The 26,818-nt window shown below is 42.5% G+C and overlaps 1 protein-coding gene across 1 annotated transcript in view; it reads left to right on the plus strand.

Annotated features, from left to right (window-relative positions):
- Positions 1-21,638: 21,638 nt before the first annotated feature.
- The window catches only part of btbd7 (BTB (POZ) domain containing 7), a gene marked incomplete at its 5' end in the record, with an annotated part of 29,288 nt that continues 24,108 nt past the window's right edge, over positions 21,639-26,818 (plus strand). Inside the window, 2 exons of the mRNA XM_080550536.1 lie at positions 21,639-21,720; positions 25,181-26,323. Coding sequence (XP_080406662.1) covers positions 21,639-21,720; positions 25,181-26,323 — 1,225 coding nt within the window. The remainder of the gene's footprint in view (positions 21,721-25,180; positions 26,324-26,818) is intronic.

Below are 26,818 nucleotides of genomic sequence, written 5' to 3' on the forward strand. Positions count from 1 at the left end.
TTAAAATGAAAACAAGGAATACAGTAAATGTAAATGCTGAGTAATGACCAATGATTATAATGAACACAACATTAGGACATGTTCATATTATAAAAGAGTAAAAGCCTCAAGACTAGACTAACATTAGGTGGTCCACTACAGCCTTTAACAGTTGTTGGTTTACAGTGAGATTCCTTACTACTAGCCTAGCCATGTCATGTAGTTTTAATGAAACATACACGTTTTCAAATACACTGCTCAAAAATTAATGGAACATTTAATCATTACAGTATAACACCAAGTCAATTAAACTTCTGGGATATTGATCTGTCCAGTTAGGAAGCGTAAATTATTGTTAATCAATTTCACCTGCTTTGGTGCAAATGAAAGCGGTGGACAGGTGGACAGGAGGGGCAACAGCAAGACGACCTCCAAAAAGGTAATGGTTTTGCAGGTGGTGGCCACAGACTATTTCTCTCTCATCCTTCCTGACTGATTTTTCTCTAGTTTTCCATTTTGCTAGTGCCCTTGTCACTACTGGTAGCACAAGGTGTTACCTGCAGCACATTCAGGTTGCACAAATTGTCAGAAACAAACTCCATGAGGGTGGCACGAGGGCCCGACTAGGGGTGGGACGATTAGAAAATGTCATGTCACGATTATCGTGGGCAAAATAATCGCAATCCACGATATTATCGCGAGAATAATATATATTGATTTTTTTTCTTCGAATGCCAATAAAACACACTGTAACCACTTTAACTTAGATGTTGTTGTATTTTTATGACATTTTAAGTCAGTAATTCAAATTCAGATTCTAGTGGCACATCTCTGGCCATAATCCGGGTCCTTAAGAAAGAGCAATCGAGCGCTGATTGACCTAACTCCTTTTCGGCCAATCAGCACCTTTCATTAACGTACCCAAGGAAGTTTAAAGAACGCACTCCCAGTGTTGCCAACTTCCAGAGCCCCTTGGCGACTTAATTAGTCAAAAGCGACCAGCGACAAATCTAACTTCCTTTTCTGGTCATTTGGGGAATTACTGTAAAGCATCTAACATATCCCGTATTCCACGGTTCACGTTACAACCGAGCTCAGGAGAGACGAGTAGGGATACAGTCTATGGCGAGCGAGGGTTGCCGTCTCCTCTCTCCCTCAACACTCACTCCCGCGGCCAGTCTGATAGCAGCCGCGGGGAGCATACCGTTGTTCCCCGGGTCCTCGCGTGGGGTTCGGGCAAAGTTCGGGAAATAACGGACGGTTGTCATGTGTTTATACAGCATGGATGTTACGTGCCTAATGCCTTTGATGCGCACACTTGCTACTTGACGCTTTCATAATTTTATTTAGCCTATATAGCACAAGTCATGCATTGCATGTAACCTCAAGTGCTGAACAGTATTAAGTAAACCACAATATATTTGCTAAAGCTTATATTATATATAATATTATAGCTTATATTAGGGGCGACCGTGCCTTTTGCAGCCATAGACTGTCACTGCCTGGTAATAACAAGGAAGGCCAATGACAGTATCCCGTCTAAAGTTTTTAACCAGCCATGGTGAGTAGGCTAGCATACGTTACCTAGTGACTGACTGTGACACGGCTGACTTGACAGTAACGTTACCCATGCAGGCTGAACAATAGCGCGTGACAAGTTCTGTGAGGATAGTCGCGCGCGGCTCATGTGAGGAATCGCAATTATATTACAGTAACAGTCGCTAACTTGACTGCAAAAGTAATGTAGACTAGGCTGAAAAATAGCGCCAGACATTTGTTAAACACAGTTTATTCATAACATACGATTATGACGATTATTTAAATAATTGAAATTCTCCACGATTAAGTTATCGCGGGTGTTTTTATTGCGATAAACGATAATCGTCCCATCCCTAGGCCCGACATCCTCTACTGGAACTTGTGCTCACAGCCCAGCACCGTGCAGCTCGATTGGCATTTGCCAGAGAACACCAGAATTGGTGTTCTTCACAGATGAGAGAAGGTTCACACTGAGCACATGTGACAGACGTGAAAGGGTCTGGAGACTCCGTGGCGAACGTTATGCTGCCTGCAACATCATCCAGCATGAGCGTTTTGGCGTGTCACTGATGGTCTGGGGAGGCATATCCTTGAAGTGTTCCCTTAATTTCTTTGATCAGCATATGTTCAAATATTCAGGACGATACAGTCTCCACATACGTAATTAACCTTCCGTTAATTAAAATATGTCTAGTTTCGGTTTCAATGGATTGGAGCAGATATTGCCTACTCACACTATCTCTGTAGACCAGTGTTCGAGTTATGTGGGAGCCAATGGGAGCTGAGCTCCCATAAGGAAGGTCTGAGCTCCCATGAAAGCAGTAAAACATCTGTGGGGGTCGCTAATAATACATTACCACAACCATTATTTGATAATAATAATAAAAAAGTCAATATAATGAGTATTATTTATATTTATTTATATGATAAATATTCTAAAATAAACACGTTTTCCAAAAGAACTACGCGCACCAGCATTAATCTCCTGTGAATGACAGTAGGCCTTTGACTGCCTGCACTTTACCACCAAGACACTATGGGGCGCAGTAGAATATTGTGCAACAGCAGAATATGATCGTTGAAAGCTTGCGAACGTGAAAACACGATTATTGAGAAGAAAACATTTAGTAGCTAGCTATCATGCCGCCCCATGAGTTTCGGGTTTTCATCCAAGAAACCAAACTTGAATTCAGCTGCACCTGTTATGACACCTAACGTTGAAATAGCAGAGCTCAAACAAAAGCAAGTGCTTCCGAAGAAAGTAGCAGAACTCACCTCCAGTATGTACAGTATAAGGAGACAACTAGTTCGTACAGGGCAGCCTTTACTGTCGCTAAAGAAAGGATGCCTTATACAAAACTGAATCCAATTATGAAACTTAATGAGATGAATGGCGCGACAGTTGGCCCCTGCTCACCGATCCGATCATTCATGTGCCCAGATTGTAGAGCAAGAGATGAAAGACAAATTCATTTCTAATGTCAAATCACTTGATTCTCGTAGTAGCATAACATTAGATGAAAGCACAATTCATGGACGAGCATACATGATTATTTATGTCAGGTGCGATGTCACTGGAAATGGAGATGTGGACAATGTGTCGTGCTAACAGGGAAAGTGAATGGACTGTATAGCAAAAACAACAAAATTATTGGCCGAGATACCCGTGACTATCGCTTATAGCTGTTGTTTCATGTGGTGCTGTTGATGTGGTGAAATGAGTAGCCTATGGCTAATTAAAACTCGTAAGTCCCATCGCTGTGTGGGCATGATTCGCGCGCGTGCATGAGAACATTTCGCACTGTTATTTTGGAGCCCCCCACAAAGCTCAGCTTATAACTCGAACCCTGCTGTAGACTGGTGTAACTCGGTTATAGACATAGCCTGCAGAACTCCTGTGCAGATCACCTCTGACTTGGTTTGACCAATCACTGATGTCTTTGGGCTTAGCAAAAACGTGGGTGAGTGTTTCCACCTCAGCTGGTCTTGTCCACAAGATGGCACAAACATGGTTGGATTGAGCTGAATTCAACAACACAGCCTAGATAAAATGCAATATTAAAGACATAGGTTTTTAACTGGTGCTGCAAGATGCAAGACTGGGGCACACTGTTTTCCTCCCTACATCCATGTAATGATCTTTATATCGCGGATCAAGTACAGTCGTGATGCAGTACAGGGGTTCGTGGTCTGTTTCAACCTCTTTCCCTAAAAGACGCTTTAGGGCCACAATTAAGGGGATAACGTCTGCAACAGATGCATTAGGTGACCTTATTTCCTTTGTTAACTTCTCAAAGGGGGAGAGAAGAAAGAGAATGTTTTCAATTAATACCCACCGGTGTGCAGTGAATGTTGCGGGCAGATCATAATCTGCTACGTACGCAGCCAGGACTTGCTTTTGCGCAAAAAGGCTTTCCAGCATATAGTACGTACTGTTCCACCTTGTGCTCACATCTTGTTGGAACCTTTTTGGTGGCATTCCGTATTGTTCTTGAATAGTTTGTAAGCGCGAAGAGGCAAGCGGAGAATGCTTTTATGTGGCCCACAATTTTTCTGCCTATCGCTATCACATCCTCTATACTGCGCTGACTCAAGACTCCCTCGTTAACCGCTAATAGAAGAGTGTGGGCCATGCATAGGGATGCTCCGATCTGGATTTTTGGGGCCGATACCGATCACCGATTTTTTTCCTCAAGATCAACCGATACCGATACCGATACCGATTTTTAAAAAAATACATAACTGTAGGCCTACTGACTGGATAGCCTACATATTTTTTGCTTTTTAGACAAAAGTTTTGATCCATTAGGCACCAAGCAAACGCAGACCCATTTTTATGGCATAGTAAAAGTCTGGCCTATCACCCAGTTAGGGCCTGAAGCCCAAGTCAGTCGATATGGCTGTATAAAAGACATCATAAACGTGGCCTTCATGGTTTACATACTGTTACGTCCTCCTATGTTTTCTGTTCAGTTATCTGTCTTCCCCAGGAAAAAAAAAAAAAAAAAAAAAAAAAATCGGTTTTTGCGATCGGCCATTTTTACCGATCACCGATCGAGTCATTTGGAGTGAAATCGGCCGATTTAAATCGGTGGCCGATAAATCGGAGCATCCCTAGCCATGCACGGTATACTTTTCAGATGGCTGTCTTCCATCGCTTTTGCCATATTGCTTGCGTTGTCCCTGACTACCGCATGCACTTTTGATCGGTCAATACTCCAAGTGTCAAACATCTTGGCGAATGCCTTGGAGATGGCTGCTGCTGTATGTGACCCCCTAAACTCTGTCCACTGTGCGGTTAGACTCAGCATACTGGTGGGGCTGACGTCAGAGTTGCAAGTTGTCATGATTTCGAGTGGCAGATTAAACTTGAAGTGCTGAAGGTTTTTGCCGATGTTCCGCCTCTAGATAGTTCAGCCGAACAGAGTTGGCAAATGGTCATTCTTGTGTCACTGACAGAAACCTTGAAATATTGCCAAACTGCCAACATGTTTGCTGTATGACTTGGCAGTTGGCAGTCACCACTCAATGCTCACCTCATTCACAGAACACCAGGGGTTGCTTGCACTGTTTGATTGAGTCATCAAAAAACATCTCCTATTCGTCTGTAAACAATCTGTCTTTTCACACATTCGGTCGAATACCGGATGTGCTTTTTTTGCTATTATTCAGTCGAATACATCCGGTGGCCGAACCTTCGGTACATCCCTAATTTCGTCCGATTCCGATTGCTGGCCGATCGATCGGGGCATCCCTAAAAAATACCACTAAAACACTGAATTAGCCTAACTGAGGAACATAACGCTTTCACTTGAGCTTTTAACAATGATCAAGGAAAGATAATCTCTCATTACTAAATATCAGTTTAATTTGCTCTGAAATGTTTACATAGTGGAGAACCCAAGTACCCTATAACCCAAGAACCCTGCACCGTCAACTGGTTCAGTTCATCAATGTAAATCCTGAAAACTATAATTTCAATAACATGGATCATTAGGCCCGGGATCCAGAACTCTGTGAATTTGAGTCGGGTCACATTTCCCCAGCCCCATTTCTCAACTTTATTCTAAAATCAGCGGGGGACCAAGAATTTGACTGAAAAAGGAATTAAACTATTAATTATGATAAATGTGACATTTAAATACCTCAATGAGAGAATAAATCTTACCGTATCATAACCAAAATAAAGGACATAATTGCAACAACAAAAAAACTCTGGTAAGGTCATTAGATGATTGAATGTCATTAACAGCCATTTATCCTCCTCTCCTCCTCACAGACAAGTATTTGATTGTGGCTCCAGGCTTTAAGGGTCCTCTCTGGCACACAGGCAATCTTCCTAAATCTCATGGCAGTTCAGTTCATGCACTAAACACTATCCACATTTATCATCTTATCAGAGATTCTGGTGTCAAAACAAGTGCTTCAATCAAAGCCCTTCGTCATCTGGCCTTGAGACCGTGAAATGCACTTCCCTCATCCATACGCATCGTTTCCACAGTAGCTGCTTGAGCCAACTCTTCAGTTCATTAGCTGGAGAAATCCTGACTGCTGGAATATTCTGAACCATCTCAGGGAGGGTGATGAGGTCAACGGTGCCTGGAGTTTCCCAGGCAGCTGAGCCGCCAGCTGGGAACAAAGGGATTCACTCCGATATGGAAACTTGACTAGATCTGAAAGGTCTTACACATCATTACATAATGTTTTGAATAGGCCAACTGCATTTTACTTTCAGAATGATGGCCATCTAAAGTACTCTCTCCATAACCATGCAGAGTCTATAGGGCCAACCACACAGGTAGCACCTGCTTCAAGCTTGCTTTGAGATATAGGTTGTTATCATTAAAAACATCATCTAGGTACAAGGGCACCTTCTCATCCACTCATGATGTAAAACCCTGCTCATTCATCTTTCTATCACAATTGGGGAGATTATTTAATGTTTGGCATTATTTGCTAAGATTAGATCCCAGGCATGTCCTTCTTCTTGTTGAATGTGTAGAGAAGCCAATGTATTTTCGACCAATAGCCTATGTGTGAATGTGGGAAATCTGTTCTGACTACCCATATTACATCACATACTTTTTTGTTTTATTTTAGAATTTTACTAACCTGTCTCCCAGCTGACAAATCGAACGTCCGCAAATTAATGGAAGAATACGCCTGAAATCAATGGCATGTAGATGGGAAATGATATACTGCATTCAAGTGCTCCTTGGAAACTTGGACATTTGTTACTTGGAAACTCGTGTTCCTCTGAAATCTCTGAGTTCCGAAGTGCACTTAAATGCACCATTAATCACAGTCATCTTTTTAAATAGAGATGCTCAGCCTCGAGAAGAAATTACCATAAACAGGATGTTATAGATAGTCTGTGTTTTAAGCAAAAACAAGTACATTCAGAGGTATCTGCCAAACCTGTTAGGCCCAATCCCGATTCTCTTTTTTACCACTTCGGCTCGTTTTGGAGTCACTCGTTTTGGAGTCACTCGTTTTGGAGCCAGAGCCGTAGTGGTTCCCCGGGGGAAATGGGACAACCCTTCACGACGTCATCCGTAGTGTAATGAATGGGTTAATTCATAGTCAGGACAGCGCATGCGCCTTAGAGAGAGTTCGCGATATACCAGTAGGTGACTGACAGGTGTTGAGAGAACCGAAGTAAACTGGTTATACCTTTGTTGAACCCAGACTAAAGTGTCTTATTATTCTATGTCCAAGTGACATTACACGTAGTATCGTAGAAAAGCATTGACGCTCGCGATTCATTCACAACGCTATCAATCGATCAAACAAGTCATCAAATAAAAAAGAACAATGCTTCATTATCAGACCATGACAGAATAAGCTCTAACCTGTATGAAACCTGTGCTCCAGTGGTGTAGTCTAGGTGATACGCAGGACTATACCGTATACCCACTAGGAAAGGCCAAGGATTTCCGTATACCCACTTAAAAATGTGTGAGGATACGTAACGGCGTTTTGTGACAGAACTTTCACTTTCATTCATAAAATTCACCCCGTCTGTGTTACGAAGCGCTTGACTTTTGGACCATTGGGACTGACTATAGCGTCATATACCATCAACGGGAGGAAACATGAAATATGTCAAAATGCAGCACTATCATGCGCAGATCAGCCTTATAACATGTAATTTATATATATATATATAACAGCACAGATATATTTTTATGGCGTTACGAAATCCGATGTGACAGGAACACTGCATTAATGAACTACATGTCCTTGATGAGTCTCCCGCTCACTGCCCTCCATCAAAAATGGCACATCCATCGATAATATTACATAATAACAACTGCTCGGATTAGATTGCGAGTTGTTTTGGTATAATAAGTGCCGCAATACAGATAGCGTCATATACCACCAAGGGGGGGGGGGGAATTTGCGCCTATCATGCACATATCAGCCTGTGGATAGATAACTTTAGATAGATAACTTTACATTAAATATGTCTACCATCATCCGCTGTCAAACACCACAATTTATTTTTAAATAAACATGATTGTACATCTCTGTAATCGCGCACCGATGTATTTATACGTATGGGGAAAGGCTGTGCTTGATGATTCCATTGGACTGACGCCGGGCAGAGGAACAGGGACTGTCGCCCTGTGACAAACGCGCAGATATGAGCAGGTGTCCCGCTTTGATAGTCTAATGCAGCGGTTCCCAACCTTTTTGGACTCACGGCCCACTTTACAAATCTCTACAGTATTCGCGGCCCACCTAGTGCGTGAAGCGTGTAAAGAAAAAGTCTATAATGCATTGAAATGACATTAGTACATCAGACATTAGACATCAGACATGGAAATATGTCAATGCGCGGCTGTCATGCACAAATCAGCTTGTAACGTTAGACACACAGCACATCGGCATAATAACGTTGTGTTGTTGTTGTGCTTGTTATAAAGAAAAGGTCTATAATGCATTTAAATGAATGATACAACCCATTAATAATATAATATTACCTAATAACAACTGCTCGGATTAGATTGCGGGTTGTTTTGGTTTAATACGTGCCATAGCTGTAAATAAAACATGGAAATATGTCATGCGCGTCTATCATGCACACATCAGCCTAACGTTAGATAGATAACTTCACATTAAATATGTCTAACATCATCCGCTGTCAAACGCCAAAGGTAATCTTTTATTTCTAAACAGGAATGTACATCTCGATGTGAATCGCGCTCCTTATATTATTAGATAATATATTATATTATGGGAAGGCTGTGCTTGACGTTTCCATGGGGCTCTCCTGCATAGGCACAATAGCGGCATAATAGCGATCTTTTTTTGTTATGCTTGTTGTAAAGAAAAGGTCTATGATGCATTGAAATGACATTAAACTAAGATAATACGATGGTTATCATAATTTTTCAAGTCTTTAATTACAAGTAATTCCAGAAAAAGTAAATGACATTTCAGGCTCGCTTCCGTATTACGAGAGCGAAAAGAACATTTCTGTAGATGTTTCGCAATGCATGCCGGAAGGGAGTCTCATGGCTCCGAATCGAACGAGGGTCAAGATTTTCTCCAAACGGAGCCATGGAAAACCCTAACCCTAACGCTAAATGAGTAATGAATTGGGACGCCACTCTACGGCTACACGTGAACGCGCAAAAGGGAGCGGAGGGTGAAAACGGAGCCGGAGTGGTGAATTGGGATTCACCCTTAGTGTCTCATCATTGCCACTGGCGGGTGCTGATAGGGCACATTTAATTGCTCTGAGATACTTATGTTTGATATCAGAATTAAGCAGTGAGATTGTTACATGCTACCGTAGCATTTTGAAAGCAGGCCCTTTTGAAAGACATCACTCAGACAGCTAGCCATTTTGAAGGTGAAAAGACTGCAACCGCCTGACTGAGGAAGAACAGAACACCATCACGTCTCCTTATTCCAGATAGGAAGGATGTGAGCAGGTTCCAGTGCTCTCTGCGGTCATAAAGGCACTGTAACAATGCTGACCTTAGATGGCAAAGCTAAATGGAGTCCTGGTTTTTGATGGTATCAGCAGGCAGTTAGGGGAACCACTCCCCTCTCCTCTGGGATGGTGTCTTATCTTCCCATGGAAGATATGAACTGAAACCAGGGAGGTCCTGGAACCTTCCTGAGCTTGCGGCAGCTCTATAGGCATACCCTACGGTAACGCTGCACAATGTTCGTCCATAAAGTCGATGGATGCGGCTTAACAGAGACATTTTGCAACTCAAATGGTTATTCTGCAACTTGAAATATTCACCACGTTTAAATGCACATCTTCGGTCAGACAGTATCTGGTGGAGCAATGGTGAACACAGACAGCGTGTCCAAAGTTTTCAGTCAGTCTTACTTGGTTCAAAAGTTACACGGTTCATTCTATTATGTCTTAGTTATCTCGATAATTTGTCTCTCCACATGCTACCCTCTATGGTAAATGATAGAGAGAGAGTAGAGAGAGACCGAGAGATGACCTCACAACTCATGATGAGAACCTCACAACAGGACAAAAAAAAGAGAACAATTTATACCCTGACCTCTGCTTTTATATCAATCAATCAAGTTGTGCTTTTTACATAGACAAATGTCACAGTAAAAAAAAGTGCTTCACAACAAAGATAATACCATACATATTACAATTAAACAAAAAACTCCCTCAGAGGAAGAAACCTTGACAGGAACCATACTCCAGGGGAACCTATCCTCCTCCGCCTGATCAGGTGCTGAACAGTAACATAATGTGGAATGTGGTGTGATGTAAGAGTTCAGGGGTCTGCTGTACAACCACAGTATTTAAATTGTTTGCAAGGAGACCCAACCAGAATTTATTCTATCAGTTCTATACTGATGACATCATAGTTCTGACACCTCTCACAACATTCCACAGAGCTCACAGCCATGTGTCTCCTCTGGGCAGGGCTCTGAATGTAGGGGGGCAGAACAGCTCTCCCTTCAGATTATGAAGATCACAGTCCCCTCAAGTTTACCTACATTTTCCAATAATTGTGGTGTCCTGAAATAGGGGTACTATGTCTGTGTACTTCAGGCAGTAAGGATTGTACTTTGGATTTTTATAGCATTTTTTTCCAATACCTTTTAGAACCCTGAAATAGCCCTGAACATTTTTGCACTTTCTCAATGGTGAACCCAATCAGAAAAAAACAACATTGAATTAAAGCTGAGAATCTCTACTTTAACCTCATACTAATTGTTTGATTTAAAATCCAAACTGTTGGAGTATAGAGCTAAAAGAAGCTTTCCAATATTTAAGATTGCCATGCAGCAGCAGGTATTTATGGGTGAGGGACTGGGCATTAAAATGTTCCAGTGACTGATATGCAGTGGGTTTACGCTGTGTCAGGTCTCGGTCTATACTTAGGAAGTGCACTTCATTCACCGTGATTTCATTCCAATAAGATGTTCATGAAACACAGGCTTGTGTAACACGAGGCTCTGCATTTGGCTTCACCATTGATTGTTGTCACCGAAGGTCTTGGGCAAGCCAAACACTATCCTGAAGTCTCTTTTTCCAATATTAGGCCTACTTACGTGGTTTTCGTCTCTACCAGAGAGTATCATTATCTTGCATGAACAGCTTAATCCTCCATGATTGACAGCAATGGATAACATTAATACAAATCTAATTGTCTGGCCATTAATGGTGGAGGTTTTAACATGGAGCACAGTGTTGAACATGCATGGTTGATGAAGCTTTTGCCATAACCATTAGTTCTTTCTGAGACTAGTTTTCTCAAACAAAACCTCTGTAGAGCTTTTATTAATACTGTGTGCCGTATGTATACTTGTGACAGAACTGCATCAAAAACTTTTTCTGAAATGTCCATATTACAGAGTAGGCGAGCACATACCGGGCGAACGTAAACAGAGGTGCACAGAGGGTTAGGGGGAAGGTGTTGTTGGAGATAATTGGTTGATCGATTAAGCCTTTTAAGCCAATGGCTATGCACTGTCCGTTTTTCGATGGTCTTTCTGTTGGCTTAATGAAGGCCATTAGTCCACCAGTGTGCATTCGTGCTGAAGTCTCTGGGAATGACAGTCTATCTAAATGCAGTCACTGACCACTTTCAGTAGACTGTGTTAATTTGGTTTCTCATTAGATTATTGACAATTGAGGGGAACTCAGGCAACAGTGCTGTTATTGTTGCATAGTTTGGCACCCAGTGCTTGGATTCTGCCACAAACTGGAGAGACCTTCTCATGAAAGGGGGGCGTGGGGTCAGAAAAAAATGCCACAAAGCGGAATGCAACCACTATCTGCATGTTTGTCTGTTCCCCCACCCTTCTGACCCTATGCATGGACGAAGAATGTCATCAAACATCGAACATTTGTTCATCATCTCATAATGAATCCAAATAAATCACTGTCGTTATTACCACAGGAAGGTCTGTTTTACCACCCTCCACCATGTCTGTTTACCTCAAGAATGTCACAATGATTTATCCCCAATTTGGGGGCATGCCTGGGGACTGCTGATGCGTGCCTGGGGACTGCTGATGCCTTCATTAACATGATAAGAACGTCTCAGAGGAGGGCTTTCAAACAACAGTGACTTGATAGTGCCATTTTAGAATATTATTTTCCCTCTGACTCAATATGATTTCCATCTCCATTCCCCCCACAACAGATCTTTGGAAAAAGGCCAAACTCTCAAAAACTCCTCTTGTCTTGTGCTGCTCTGACCTTTTAAAGCCTAAAGATGTTGTGTTTTGCTGAATCTCAAATTTTGGAGTAGGGGTTGGGTCAGTGTGTTGGTTAAAACATTCCTCAAGCTCTAGCTGCTAAAGGGCGAGTGTGTCTGCAGATAAGTGTCTGCTGATGAAATGTCAACCCCCCTCATCCTTCCCTCTGAGCGGGACAGGTTCATACCCAGCGGTCATGTTATCAAGCCTGCCGTGCAGCCCCCAGGTAACACTTGAAACAAAGTTTTTGGTAATTAATGTAATCACATTTTTGTGGAACACTGCTTTATGTATAAGAGTATCAGACCGATGGAAAGAAAAATAATGCATTTCCAATGTATTGTTGAATAATAGGTTTTGAATAAAATGGCAGCTGTATCTGTCCGTCACAATTTGGGCAAAGGCCTGTTTCTTACTTACTGTTATTTAGCAAAAAAATTGGCTGTGGGGGTGCTAGAGACGGGAGCCAATTTGTGCTCCTAAGCCCCTGAACACGCACAAACAAACTACATACAACCTTCCTAGCCGGAGATATGGCCGCATTTTACAACAAATATCCGTTGGGTCACTTTATAGCAAATTGAATCAATCGCAATTAGATATTTTCCCCAAATCGTGCAGCCCTACCTAGAGTGCTGTTTTAGTAAAACTATCATTGGTGACCCACACACCACCTCCACAGGATAAAGAGTAAGATTAGCTGAGAAGCCTGAGAAATGTCAGTGGTGTGTGTGCGTGTGTGTGGTCAACTTTGAGGGCGTGTCTCCAGGAAACAGAAAGCTAACCCTGAGCAACCCTTGATGTAACGTGTTTCTGTTAAACATGCTGCTCCTTAAGGAAGCTTTGATGTAACGTGTTACTATTACACATGCTGCTTCATAAGGAAGCTTTGATTTAACGTTTTACTGTTACACATGCTGCTCCATAAGGAAGCTTTGATCTAACGTTGGGTTACTGTTACACATGCTACTCCCTAAGGAAGCAACGGTACCCGTCCTTGAGCAGAAACGGTAACTACAACAAAGTTGTTGTAAAATCAGCACCATTTTTTAAGGGGGACCAAATACTCAAAATGGAAACCATAAATAAATGATTAATTCAATTAATACCTGATTTAATTCTGAAATGAGTCCAGAATTTTCATTAATGCAAGTGATTCACAAATCACTCTAAGTTGAATTGAGTCCATCTTAATGTAGCCTAATTTTGGAATTAATATCTTTGTTTTTATAGAGTCTCTGATCTGCATAGGAATCAATTACACACTGTAGATTAGGGTGTTACTACCAACTCAGCAAATTGTATAATTGTCTCTTGATCCTGACCCCCCCCTTCCCTCCCAGTGACAAACATACCCATAACATGAGGCAGCTACCACTATTCTTCACACAGATGAGAGACAGAAACTGCATTGCATGTGCTGGATTTGCACTAAAATGAATGTTTTGTAGTAAAACCAAATAAACACACTTCCAGACACTTTCTTTGCTGTATCACTTGAATTCATTGTTGCAAACACAATTATGGATATGAGATAGATTAGTTTCCATTTTTGGCCACTTGGTTATAGACACATTTTGTAGGGTCACTGAGATGATGTCCCATCGACTTTGCTTTTTCCTCTCCACCATTCAACTTTGAGACTTTTCAAGTCTCCCCAGGCCTCAGAGTTGCATTCTTGAACAGATTTTCTCAGTTTGTAATGACAAGCTTATCCAATCAGAAACCCTATAAAAGCAAATATATTAATTCCAAAATTATTGATATTAACACCCACGAACAATGAGTTAATACCAATGTCTGTCATGTGAAGAGCTCTAATGGAAATATGATGTTTTTTTAGTTTTTTTATGTGTTGATACAGTATACTGTATGTATAATTAATTTCAAGCTAGGTAAAAACTTTGAAAGGAGGTGTAGACTTTCTATAGGCAATGGAATGGAATGGAATGGAATGGATTTTATTTGTCATTGCTACAGTACAGGTACCAAACAACGAAATTTAGGAGGGGTGGCTCCCCTGGTGTTAGGAAAGAAAAAAGAAAACACATTTTAGAAAAAGCATAGATGCATAAAATCACAAGAAGGTAAGGAGCTGGTTTACATCAATAAAGGCTATGTACACAATCCACTGTACTATACTGCACAGATAGTCAACTAGGGTTGTCATATTGCACAAAAAGTATTTTTTCACATTATTTTAAAGTGTCACAGTTTGCAGGCTTGAAAATGTACATGTTTGTGCCTCAGCACTAGCTGCCGTACAATCCGTCCGGACTGTCCTGGGCCCAGAACTTAGGCCTTTTCTGTGTTCAGGGCCTTGACGGCCCTGTGGTAGAAGCAGTCCTTCAGTCTGTTTGTCTTAGCGGCCGGGGTCCTGTACCTCCTGTTCGAGGGCAGCTTGACAAAGTGTACGTGCCCAGGGTGGGTCGGGTCCTTGGCCCTCCTGAGACAGCGTGTGTTGTACAGCTCCTCCAGAGAGGGGAGGGGGGCGCCGGTGATCTTCTGTGCTGTTCTCACAGATAGATAGTTCTCACAGATAGATCTCAATGTATCTGGATAGACTGGTTCTGAGTGATGCACGGAGTGTGAGCAAGAAACATCAGATTGATCTTCCCAATTGACACTGAAAAAGACCTGCACATATAATTAATGTCTGAAATAATAATAATAATTGTATCAAGTGTCTATGGAGATATAAGTTCTCTCATTTAATTATGCAGATGCTTATATTGAAGTTCACATAATATCGACTTTCTCTGACTTGACATTCATTTCATGTCAAATGTAAACATCTTAACTCATACTGATCACGTAACAGTCAGGCTGCCGTTCACGGCCAACGGAAAAACAATCTGAATTACAGGGTTTGCTGGGTAAAAGTTATCCAATGGAAATCATCCTCTGAAAAAAACGCATGTCCTGGGGTAATAATTACATAACTGACATCCCCCCCAGTAACACTAGCCCAATCCGAATCGGGCTATAGATGTCACTTTTTGAGTGCGTTTGTATTTGGACACTGGTGAAATACGCAGACATTAAAATATAGGCTACTTGTTTGTAAAGCCAGACTGTTGGTCTGTTTTCCCATTACTCTGCCTGAACAGACCATGGGGATTGTTTTCACTTTCTCAACCAATCTATTATAAATGTGGTGTACACAGTCATTGCAAAATGAATGCTGTGTCTGGAAGTTAAACATGTATAGTGCATGGCATTCTAATTAGCTAGGCTGTCAGGGTGTGATATTCTTTTCCTCATGTTTGAGCTGACATTGACAGGCTCTGTCCAACTATGCGGCCTCTGTGATGTTATTTTTCAGCCTACTCAATGTTCTATTATCTGAGCTAAATTGGTCCCAGCATAGGCATGAGTTTTGGTCAGTTAATTGTAACCCTCAATACAGGTAATGAATTGGCTATTCATTTTGATTCATGACAAAAAATACCAATGCAAGCCAGCTGAGGGATGCACCATATTGGGTGGTTCTACCTGGTTCTACTTGGCCCAAAGCCCCCAAAGCTCTCTCTGTGGCGCTGGAGGGTGGATCAGACAACCCGCAGCTGGCCCGGCGTGGCTTGGCTCTGTCCCCTCTCATTAGTCTCACATAATCCAGCCTGCCACGGCCTTCAGGGAGCTGCCACAGGGTACCCACCACTCTTCCCTCCCCTCTCTTCTCCCCACCCTGAAGGAAGAAGTCGAGGCCCTGGAAACAGTGGCTCTTTATCCTTTATTTTGTTGAATGGACATTGCTTTAACAGCCATTGGTAAAGTGTTGTCTCCTAAACACATTTAACTTTCATTCCCATGTCGTGGGCTTGTCACTAGGGATGCACTGAAAGTTCGGCCACCAAAATTATTCTACCGAAAATAGAAAAAAAAGCACATCCGGTGTTCAGCCGAATGTGTGAAAAGACTGTTAGACCGTTTTTTTTATTTTTATGACGCGATCAAACAGTGCAAGCAACCCAGGCTGTTCTGTGAATGAGCATTGAGTGATGACTGCCTACTGCCAAGTCCTATAATTACAGCAAAGATGTCGGCTGTTTGGTATCCGTTCTCTGAATGACAGCGACATTCAGACTTCCGTTTTCGCTTTGGTGACTTCAAAATAAAAGCCGGAGCTAAGCAATAACTGGAAACTGATGGGATCACAGTATTATGTGACAGATGTTGGTGAAAGGGGTAACAAGCTGGCAGCCGATTTAATGTTCAGACTTTAATTTAGAAAAATGTTAATACATTTCAGCATTGTTGAAAATCAGTGACGCACTCGCTAGTCAACTAACATTGTTTTGTGAGCCTGCTAACAATGTAAAGTGTTTCCTCCAGGATTTTTCACATTTGGGGGCGCTCACCTTTTGCGCGCGAAGCACGTGCGTGATTTTCCGCGTGCACGTGCATGAAACGCGCACGCGCGCTCAAAACAAAGACGTGCGCGTTTTCACTCTAGCAGAACAAGCGGTAGGTGCAACAGAACCCAGGCTACAGATTTCGCTCTCGCAAAATGTCATTTACTTTTTCTGTAATTACTTTTTGAAGAGATTTGAAGAATTATGATAACCATCTTATTATCTTAGTTTAATGTTATTTCAATGCATCATAGAACTTTTCTTTACAACAAGCATAACAAAAAAATCGCTACCATGGCGATGTGCTGTGCCTATGCTAGACTGTTCCACAGTCCAGCACGCTTCATCATCCCCCTTCTAAAAACTGCCATCCACCTTTCCATCCCTCATGTTATTTTATCAATGAACGTGGTATTACTGCTATTTCAACATTTCGTTTTGCCGTAGGCCTATCGTTTTTGGTGTCGTGTGGTCGGCGATTGGGTGCGTTTTCCGATAACAATGACGCGGATACCCACACATGTATTGTGGTTTACTTAGCTTAATACTGTTCAGCTGCACTTGAGGTTACATTCAATGCATGACTTGTGCTATATAGGCTAAATAAAATTATGAAAGCGGCAAGTAACAGGCACGTAACATCCATATTCTGTATAAATAAAGACTACCATTAAACGATTAATTAATTAATTAATTAATTCATTCATTCATTTACCAGCAAGACACCGGAGCACTCATATCTGCGTGTTTGTCACAGGGTGCCAGTCACCCTGGTCCTCAGAGACGCAGAGATTGTATGAGTGCCCCGGCGTCAGTCCAATAAAAGCGTCAAGCACAGCCTTTCCGTAGAAATACATTGCTCCCTGTCTAACGTTATATATCTAACGTTACATGTTTTAAGCCTGATCTGTGCATGATAGTGCTGCATTTTTACATAATTCTTAGCGCATTTCCCCCCGTTGAGCTGTATAGCGGCACTTATTAAAGTGAAGTGCTCTTATGACACTTAACTCCTCCTACTGTCCCGGCTTGCTCCAGGTCTGTTGTGTATAATGGAGAAGCGTTTCTGAAAGTACAGTACGGGTAGGATACAAATGCATGCCGTACAGTGCCGTACCGGTCTGGTCAATCGAAAAGCGCCATTAGTGGACTGAATGAATTAGTGGCGGAGAGAATCTATTTGTGGCGGGCCGCCACAAATCAATGCATATAGAGGAAACACTGTAGTGTTATAGTTAATTAGGTAGCAGTGGGGATTACTCACCGAAACCATTGCATTGAACGTTTCGATTGGTGACTTGTTCCCCCTTTCACCAGCTGCTTCAAACACCTAATTTTGATAAATATAATTAATCAGGTTATTTTACACGAATAACCATACACTCATGAATAAAAAGCTATATTTCTTTAATTTGTGCAATGGTAGAAGAATTGGCTAAATAAATGGAAAAACCGGTGTACTCAGCTTTTTTGCCGCTTTTTGCAATATTCGCAAATTCCCGCATTTTCATTGCATAAAATCACACAAATGATCGCATATTCCATTGCATAATCAAGGATTTCTGCCCGCATAATCAAGGAAAAAACTCAGTTTTTCTGGAGGGACTGAGCAATCCTGTTCTTTATAATGTCTTTGTGATTTGGCATATGTGCTCTGATGTTTGTAGGACGGGCATGGGGGGATCCCGCTGCTTTATTGTAACCTCAGGGCCAGATTAAATCGGACATCAGGAAGGACACGCCCACACCCACTGTGTGCTGATAGCAGATCCTCTCACTGGGTGCGATCCAGAGACAGCCTTCTGATGTCCCATAGGCAAGGCAGACCTCAGGTCTTTGCTGGTGCCTGCATCATGACATTTTGTGAGTGTGTGGTTGAGCTATGTGTGTGCTTCCGCAGTCCTGTCCAGTGTGCGTAAAACTGGAGGCCCTGTGAATTGTTTGTTGTACCAGTAATTGGGCTGATACTGTGTTCATGATTTAGTGTGAGAGTGGGAGAGGAGAGGGGGGGTGCACGGGGTAGAAATAGCAGCACTGAATATGTTTTCACAAATCAAAATTGTCAAATTGGGCAAATAGAGTTTATTCCCCTCAACCTCTCACAAAAGTACACATTTTAAGTCAGACACACACTATCAAAGGCTTTTTCCTTAGAGTTTGAGGTGTTGATGAAGTATAACAATCACAGCGGAAGAATGACACACAGAAGGGAAGTGTCAGATAAGGTGTTGAACTGAGAACAGCCGACACTTGGACAAGAGTTTCCTCAAATGGCTACGTTGGCTCTCCCAACTACAGGCAACTACAGGCAATCAGAATATTGTGTGTTGGCTTGTTCTGTACAGGCAACTATTTCTTTTGTGTCCCTTCGACTATCAATATGGTTGCCCCATCAGTAGTGCAAGCTCCTTATTGATGCTCAGAGCAAGCGGATTGTTCTCCCCCGCCTCCATTGCATGGCTTGGATGGCTTACATAACCTCATCTTTTTGTCAGCAGTTTTGGTGCTCCACGTCAGTCAGAAAAGTAGCCTGTTAAAAGTTGACAGACATTCCTTGTCCTAGCCATTTTAATAATCATTTCTCAGCAATTTGTACAGTCGGTCTGCCTTTCTCGTGCAGTCCTTGTTTTAAAGCAGAGAGTTACTTCAAAACCAGTGCCTTCAAACTTGCTACCAAGAATAATCAGAATACTAAAGCAGGGCAAACTGCTGAGAATTAAAGTGCTGTTGACTGTGTTATGTCCTTTTTACATCCTTTGATCTTCTAAAAGATGCTGTTTTCCCTCCAAATACATGCCATGAGTTTTTAGTTTTAACAGAGGAAATGTCTTTCATTAATTTTCTTTCTTACAACCATACAACGAGTGATGTTCCTGCATTTTAAGCATTGAAATCATATATTGTATTCATAAAGCCTTTTTTTCCATCCTAATCCTTAACTGATACAAGGGGCTTCAGTGTTGCCCCTAGGTTTGCTGTCTTGGGGGAGGGGCATGGACCGTGGCATGGACCCCCCCCCCAGGGGTTAAGACCCTGCGACATACCAGCGTCATGTCCAGGGGATGTACTAACTTGTACATTAAGCCGCCTCACGCTACAGAAACAGGAGATAGGCTCCTGCCCTATGGGCCAAGGCTACTTACTTATGTGGTCTTGACTACCTGTCCACTTTCTCACCTGGTTCTTGCGCTCTCTCTGGTGCACCATCCTGCTCTCTCTCCTTCTCTCCCTCTCTATCCTCCTCTCTCCCTCTTTTGCTGTCAACCAAAAGGCAATCATAACAACCAGAGTATTTATAATCTAGTAAGAGGTATACATTTATCCATATCAATTTATAACATAATTATAATTGAATATTGGATTGCTGTGGGCAATGCAGTCAGATAATGTCATTTTGACTTTACTCTCTCACCTGAAAAAAAATCGTATGTCCAACTATATAAAAAACAGACATTTCCAATGCTTCAATCCACTGTCCATGTACTGTAAATATGCCATTATGGTATTACCATAAAGCTCAATTCTAACAGAATAAGAAAGATAGTATATCTACTTTAAGTAAAATAATAAAGTGCATCCAGTTAGCTCTTTAGCTGGCATGTGTGCAGCAGACTAGCTCATCTAATCACCTCTGAGCTAGCTAGTTAGCTTGCTAGTTCTTTGACACTACTATTTACATACCATGGAACTATAATCAGACACTTTCTAGTCACAATAATAACGACCAATTTGAACCAACTTGCTCTGTTAGAACACTCAGCAATTATATTTGCTTACTTGCTTACTTTCCATCTGCAGACATCTCACCCTGCAAAAACTCTCTCGCATCGCGCGCGCACACTCGCGCACAATCTTGTACGCGAGTGTGTCCAGCGCGAAGCGAAGTGTGGAGATAGGTTTGGCTATGCGAGACTACTGGCAGACTAACGTTACCAACGAGCCCATGGGCTTGCCACTCGCCAGATTCGGGTTGGGTTTTTAAAAAAGCGGATATTTTAGCCTACTTGTCAGATGTTTGGTGTCTACGTCCGTAATAATTCCTCTTTCTTGGGGGGGCGGGGGGTTCCGTTGGGGGGGCGGCAATGGTAGGGAAAACACTGGGCTTCATTGACATTTTACAAATCTTATCATGAAGAGAACATCAGCTAGACACTGGAACACTGTCGCTCACCATGTTGTTGATTAGGAACAGAATCTGTATTTTGATTAAAGATTCTTGATTTAGCATTTGGCTGAACGTACATGTAATACAGCTGAAGGAAGGAGATTTCTGCAGGTTTGCAGAGAGGTCTACCCACTGTATGCTTGAAGTGTATCAATGCACTCCGGTTGAAATATCCAGAGTAATAAATAAAAGAAAAACGGTTTTGTTTGATTTCTTTTTACGGCTACTTTTCCCCTGGACTGCAAGAAATAAGTCCCATCCATTAAATATTCTTGTAGAATACCACATTGTGCTCTTTTGCTTTTTTCCTTTTTGGTTAACATCGGAAGTAGGGAAAGTTAAGCCCTGAAGTCTTCCAAAGCTGTTGATGGCTACCCCCCTGAGCAGTTTCTGGCAGCGCTAGATTGGACTGTAAAACGAAACATAAATATCAGGATGTAGCAATAGCCTCTTTGGAAAAAAGAGTTTAGAAATGGTTTTATATTGCAAAACCTACCCCCCTGAAGGCTCCAACCCTTACTTACCAAGCAAATAACAAAAGTAAGTTGATCTTATGTGTGGTTCAAAATAATTTCTGGAATTCTGGGGACTGAGCTCATATGTGTTATAAAAGTGTGTATGTCCCAGTCCTTGCTAGGCTATAATTTGGTAGCTTTATGCACAAAGCTTGATTGGCTTTACTGAAGGATTGAGATACCAGATATAAACGGGACCCTCTGTAGAGTCTTAAACACATTTTCTCCCCTTTGTGTCATTTAGGAATGGCTGGTGAAGCAACACTCCCTGAGGTCCAGGCTTGTGTTTCCAGGCCCTGAGTTAAGTCGCTTTTGCTTAGGCAGAATGAGACAGCAAGGGTGGCCCCTGCAGTCCATGTGAAGAGGAAGTGGAAGAAGGAGAGGATGGGTGTCAATACCTCCAGCTATCCCCACTCATGCTCACCCCGTTTTGGGGGCAATTCACAGAGCCAGCAGACCTTCATAGGTGGGTCCTTTTATCTTTTAACTCACAATTCTGTCTTTACATGTTGGTTTCAAAAGGGATTCTGTACTCTCAGTAGAATAAAAGCATGACTAAATGGGAAATACCTTCATTACATGCTCTGCCTAATTCCTAAAATGTTTTGAATCCTTATGTAGTTTGGTTGATACTGTACTCTTTTGATAAACAATGAGTTGAATCAAGAATCTTTCCATTCAATTAATTATTTTAATGAGCATAGCAAAGGATCAGAGTGTTCCTGTAATCACCTATAATGTTTACTCCATAAGTGTACCAGAGATGGTACAAGTTAGTATGCCAGTGACTAAATAAAATATCAAGCGCAAACAATTCCAAAGAGAATTTTCTGATTAGTTTTGCCTTTTCATATTGTGTGTGTGCACATTTGTTGGATGTAGGGCTGCCACAAACGATTATTTTCATAGTCGACTAGTCACCGATTATTTTAACGATTAGTCGACTAATCGGATCATAAATTACAGCTTATCGCACAATTACTCAATCGCTCTTATTTAGCTATCATCTTCTAAATTAGCTTCTAAATTTAGCTTGAAGTTGTTAGTTGTTGTTGTAGGCATGTGCTAACTAAAAATAAAGACAATTAAAATGATTGTTCACTCAAAAATAGATATTTTAATGAACTTTGCAGATGTATTTCTGGCATCACTTGCATGTAATGTAATGTAAAGAGTAGTAGAGAGTGCAAACTGTTGAGTAAAATGAGGTAGGCTAGGCACTAGGCAACCAAAAGAATACAAAAACAAAAATAAATACTTGTACAGAGTACAAAAGTTTTGCTTTGCTTCTCTGGCATCAAACATACATTTTAAATGTATTGAATAGTGCTGCAAAATAAAATGAGGTAGGCACTAAGGCAACTAAAAAAGAGCAATTATCCACAAAAAGAAATTTTGTAGAGAAAAGGTTTGGTCTCAATCAAATAACATAACAAAGAAAAGTGCAGGAGACTGAGCAAAGAAATTGTTTCTCTCCTGTGTGGACTATTCATTCATAGCGAGGAAATGCACGTTGGCATCTTGACAAGATAACTATCCATAGTAGAACGCACCTTCTTAGCACTGTAACGTTAAGACAACATTTTTAGCTATTTGATAAGTATCGCTTTGATGACAACGTTACAGCACATAACGTAAAATAATGTAAGAAGGCTTTTAACGTAACAATATCGTTAGCCAATAACAAGCTAACTAGCTTACCGAGACGAGCCATCGTCTTCCTCGTCATCTGCCACAACGTGCTTCCTTTTGAGATGCTCGCGCATCATAGACGTGCTGCCATGATAAGCGAGTTCAGCTTTGCAAATTGTATTTTACATTCTTTTTTTCAACGTTGTGGTTGAAATGCTCCCACACTTTAGAGGTACGAGGACAGGAAGACATTTCTCTCTGTTTGTTTTTCCGGCGACGTCACATGTGCCCCGGATGACCGACACTGCGCATGTACATCAAAGACACTGGGAGACGCTAGCCAGTGGCAGCTTCAGGGAAGAAAAACGAATGCATATCGCTTATTTCAGCTCCCAAAAAAATGCGACGACGTCGATTACCAAATATGTCGGCGACGATTTTGGCAATCGACGTCGTCGCGACTAGTCGACTAATCGTGGCAGCCCTAGTTGGATGTGTATGGAAAATGCAACATTGGACAACCATGTAAAAGTCAGTTGGGAGAGATCAGTAGTTCTGTGTTTGAGAGGGCAGACACAGATTGGAGTCATTCTTTCCATTTGAGAGACGGTGAAAGTAACAGAGATGAAAGCAGAACATAATGGCTAACAAGTAATCTCCAGAAGCAGACATCTTTTAGTACACTTAGGGACGGTTTCACAGACAGGGCTTAAGCTTAGTCCTGGACTAAATCACTTGCAGGCGGAAGTGGAAGAAGGATGCTTTTTAGTCTAGGATTAGACTTAAGCCTTGTCTGTGAAACCAGCCCTTAATGTCGGATTTCCCATATGAAAGATACTAAGAATAATCAGAATACTAATGCAGGGCAAACTGCTGATAATTGTGTATACTGTTGACTGTGTCATGTCCTTTTTATATACTTTGATCTTCTAAAAGATGCTGTTTTCCCTCCAAATGCATGCCATGAGTTTTTAGTTTTAACAAGGGGAAATGTCTGAGGATCAGTCCTATTAATTTTCTTCAACCATACAAAGAGTGATGTTCCTGCAACAAATCAGATTCTTGCACTTTAAGCACTGAAATCATATATTTGTATTCAAGATGCAACTTTCTGCCTTTTTTCCATCCCAATCCTACTCATACAAGGGGCTTCATTGACATTTTACAAATCTTATCATAAGAGAAGAAGCTACACTGGAACATGGCCGCTCACCATGTTGATTAGGAACAGAATCTGTACATTTTTATTAAAGATTATTTGCTGTATATATACATTTAAAACAGCTGATGGAAGGCTATTTCTGTTAATTACTTTTTGAGTACTTGCCAGATTGCAAAGTGTATCAAGGAATGTGAATTTCTAGGACATTAAGATTCAAGAAATGTCATGTTAAGCATTACCACAAGATGAAAGCCATTTAGAATTCTGCAGTTACTACACTGACCTACAGAGTGGTTAGCACTAAAGCCTGCAATCGCACTTTTGGTGTGAGTCATAGTCATGCTCTCTTTGACTCACACCAAAACTTTTTTTGAGAGCTTCTAAGAGGACCTCTAAAACAGGGGTTTTCTGCCCAGTCATCGAGGTTCACTCAGTTTTACCTTTCATCTAATTAACTACCATATGAAGTTGATTTGAGTGGTGAACTAGGCCTAACCTTTTTGAAAATGTGTTGGAGTGTATCTCTCCAAATGAAAATTATTGCAATGTGCATAGCTTATCCAATTCAACAGGCTTAGCTAAAAGCAACTGTTGTACTAATTAGTTGGCTCAGCTTGACTGCAATCCGCCTGCACTGTCCCATTGAATCCGTTCTCAGGGTGCAAATGGTGAAAAAAAAGAGTTGAATGTTTTAAGACATCTTGACTACCATTCAGTTAACCAGTGACAGTTCTTTAGTAAGTAAGTAAGTAAAGCTTTATTTATATAGCACCTTTCATACAAGAAATGCAGCTCAAAGTGCTTTACAACAGGAATAAGAACATAAAGTGAATATAAAAGCAGGGGAAAACAGTAAAAAGAAAAAGTAAAGATCTAACTTTCCATATCCCTTTCATCTCCCCACCTTACACAGTCTTTCTGTACTTCCCACTGGCTTTCCACCAGCAACACAAACATCAGTTTTTCGAAAAGGTCTGTCTCAGTCTCTGTGTACATTCTCAGTCTCTGTGGACGTTCTCTAGTTGGTTGCACTCCTCTACCACACCAACGCACACAGCAGACGGATCATGCAAGCAGTGTTTTGCTGGCTTCTCCAGTCTAGTCTTACTGTGTCTTACTGTCTCCCCCTCAGGGACGTCTTCCTATGGCCCCCAGGGATATGGTGGAGAAGGGAAGCTCTACAGCCTGGAGCCGGGCCCCGAAAAGACCCAGGACAAGAAGAAGAAAAGCTCTGGTCTGGCCACACTCAAGAGACGCTTCATCAAGCGCCGCAAGTCCAGCCGTTCGGCCGACCACGTGCGGCAGATGCGTGAACTTCTATCGAGCTGGGAGGTGCGTGACGCCAACGCCCTGGTTGAGGAATACGAGGGCACGGCCGCCCTCAAGGAGCTGAGCCTGCAGGCGGGGCTGGCGAGGGCTGAGGCCCGGACCCTGCAACGTGACCTGGCGGCCCTCTACCAGCACAAGTACTGCACCGACGTGGACCTGATCTTCCAGGACGCCTGCTTTCCCGCACACCGCGCTGTCCTTGGCGCCCGCTGCCCCTTCTTCAAGACGCTGCTGTCGTCGTCGCCGGGCTACGGCGCCGAGGTGCTCTTGGACGTGGGCACGGCGGGCATGGACGCGGCCGTGTTCTCCGCGCTGCTGCACTACCTGTACACAGGCGATCTTGGCCCGGAAGTCGACGCGCGGCTGCGGAACATGGACGTGCTGGTGCGTCTGAGCGAGGAGTTTGGCACGCCTAGCTCTCTGGAGGAGGACATGCGAGAGCTGTGCGAGCACATGTGCTACTACGACTCGCTGCTCAGCTTCTCCTCCAACTCGGAGCTGGTGGAGGCCTTCAGCACGGGGCCGCCTGCCGGGGGCGGGGCAGGCTGTGGAGGCGGGGGAGGTGGCACAGTCATCCAGGGCTCCGCTGACGAGGAGCTCCGCGCCCACAAGGCCGTCCTCTCTGCTCGTTCTCCCTTCTTCCGGAACCTCCTCCAGCGCCGCATCCGCACTGGCGAGGAGATCACAGAGCGTACACTGCAGACACCCACACGCATCATCCTGGACGAGTCCATCATCCCCAAGAAGTATGCGCGTGTCATCCTGCACTGCATGTACACAGATGCTGTGGAGCTAGCCCTGGTGCTCAGAGGCAGCCCCTCGGCGGGGAGCCTGGGGGAGGTTCAGGCCTTGGTGGCGGGGGGCAGGGGGAGTGTGAGCCGTGCCGAGGAGGCCATGGAACTTTACCACATCGCCCTATTCCTGGAGTTCAGCATGCTAGCTCAAGGTGAGTGTCTAAGCCCTGATCCTCCCCCCCCACACACACACTTTTCCTGCTTCTTCCGCCTACATTCAAGGCTTTGTTTACTGCTTAATACATTTACAAGCTGTTAAGAGGGAGGATTGTGGGGTGGGCAAAGTGCCTATTACCGTATTGACCCGAATATAAGACGACCCTGATTATAAGACGACCCCCCTTTTTCAATAATTATTTTTGGTAAAATACTTTTTTTGAAGACCAAATCAAGAAGACCAAATAAAGAAAATAATTTGATTTGTATTCACATTGAATGAAACAATGTAGGTTATTATCATCTTGGGGTATGGGCATACAATCGTTAGGTTTTTCAGTCACGTTTTCACACACCCTCCTGTCAATCTCCTGGAAGAGGCCGCTTTGCGGACGGCGATACGCTTTTCTCTGACTGTTACCATTCTTAAGCCGATCTTTTTGGGCTCGTCAACTTCTAACATTAAACTCTGTCATATCATATTTCTTGGC

The sequence above is a fragment of the Nansenia antarctica genome, assembly GCF_963989245.1.
Source record: "Nansenia antarctica genome assembly, chromosome: 1".
Classification (NCBI taxonomy): domain Eukaryota; kingdom Metazoa; phylum Chordata; class Actinopteri; order Argentiniformes; family Microstomatidae; genus Nansenia; species Nansenia antarctica.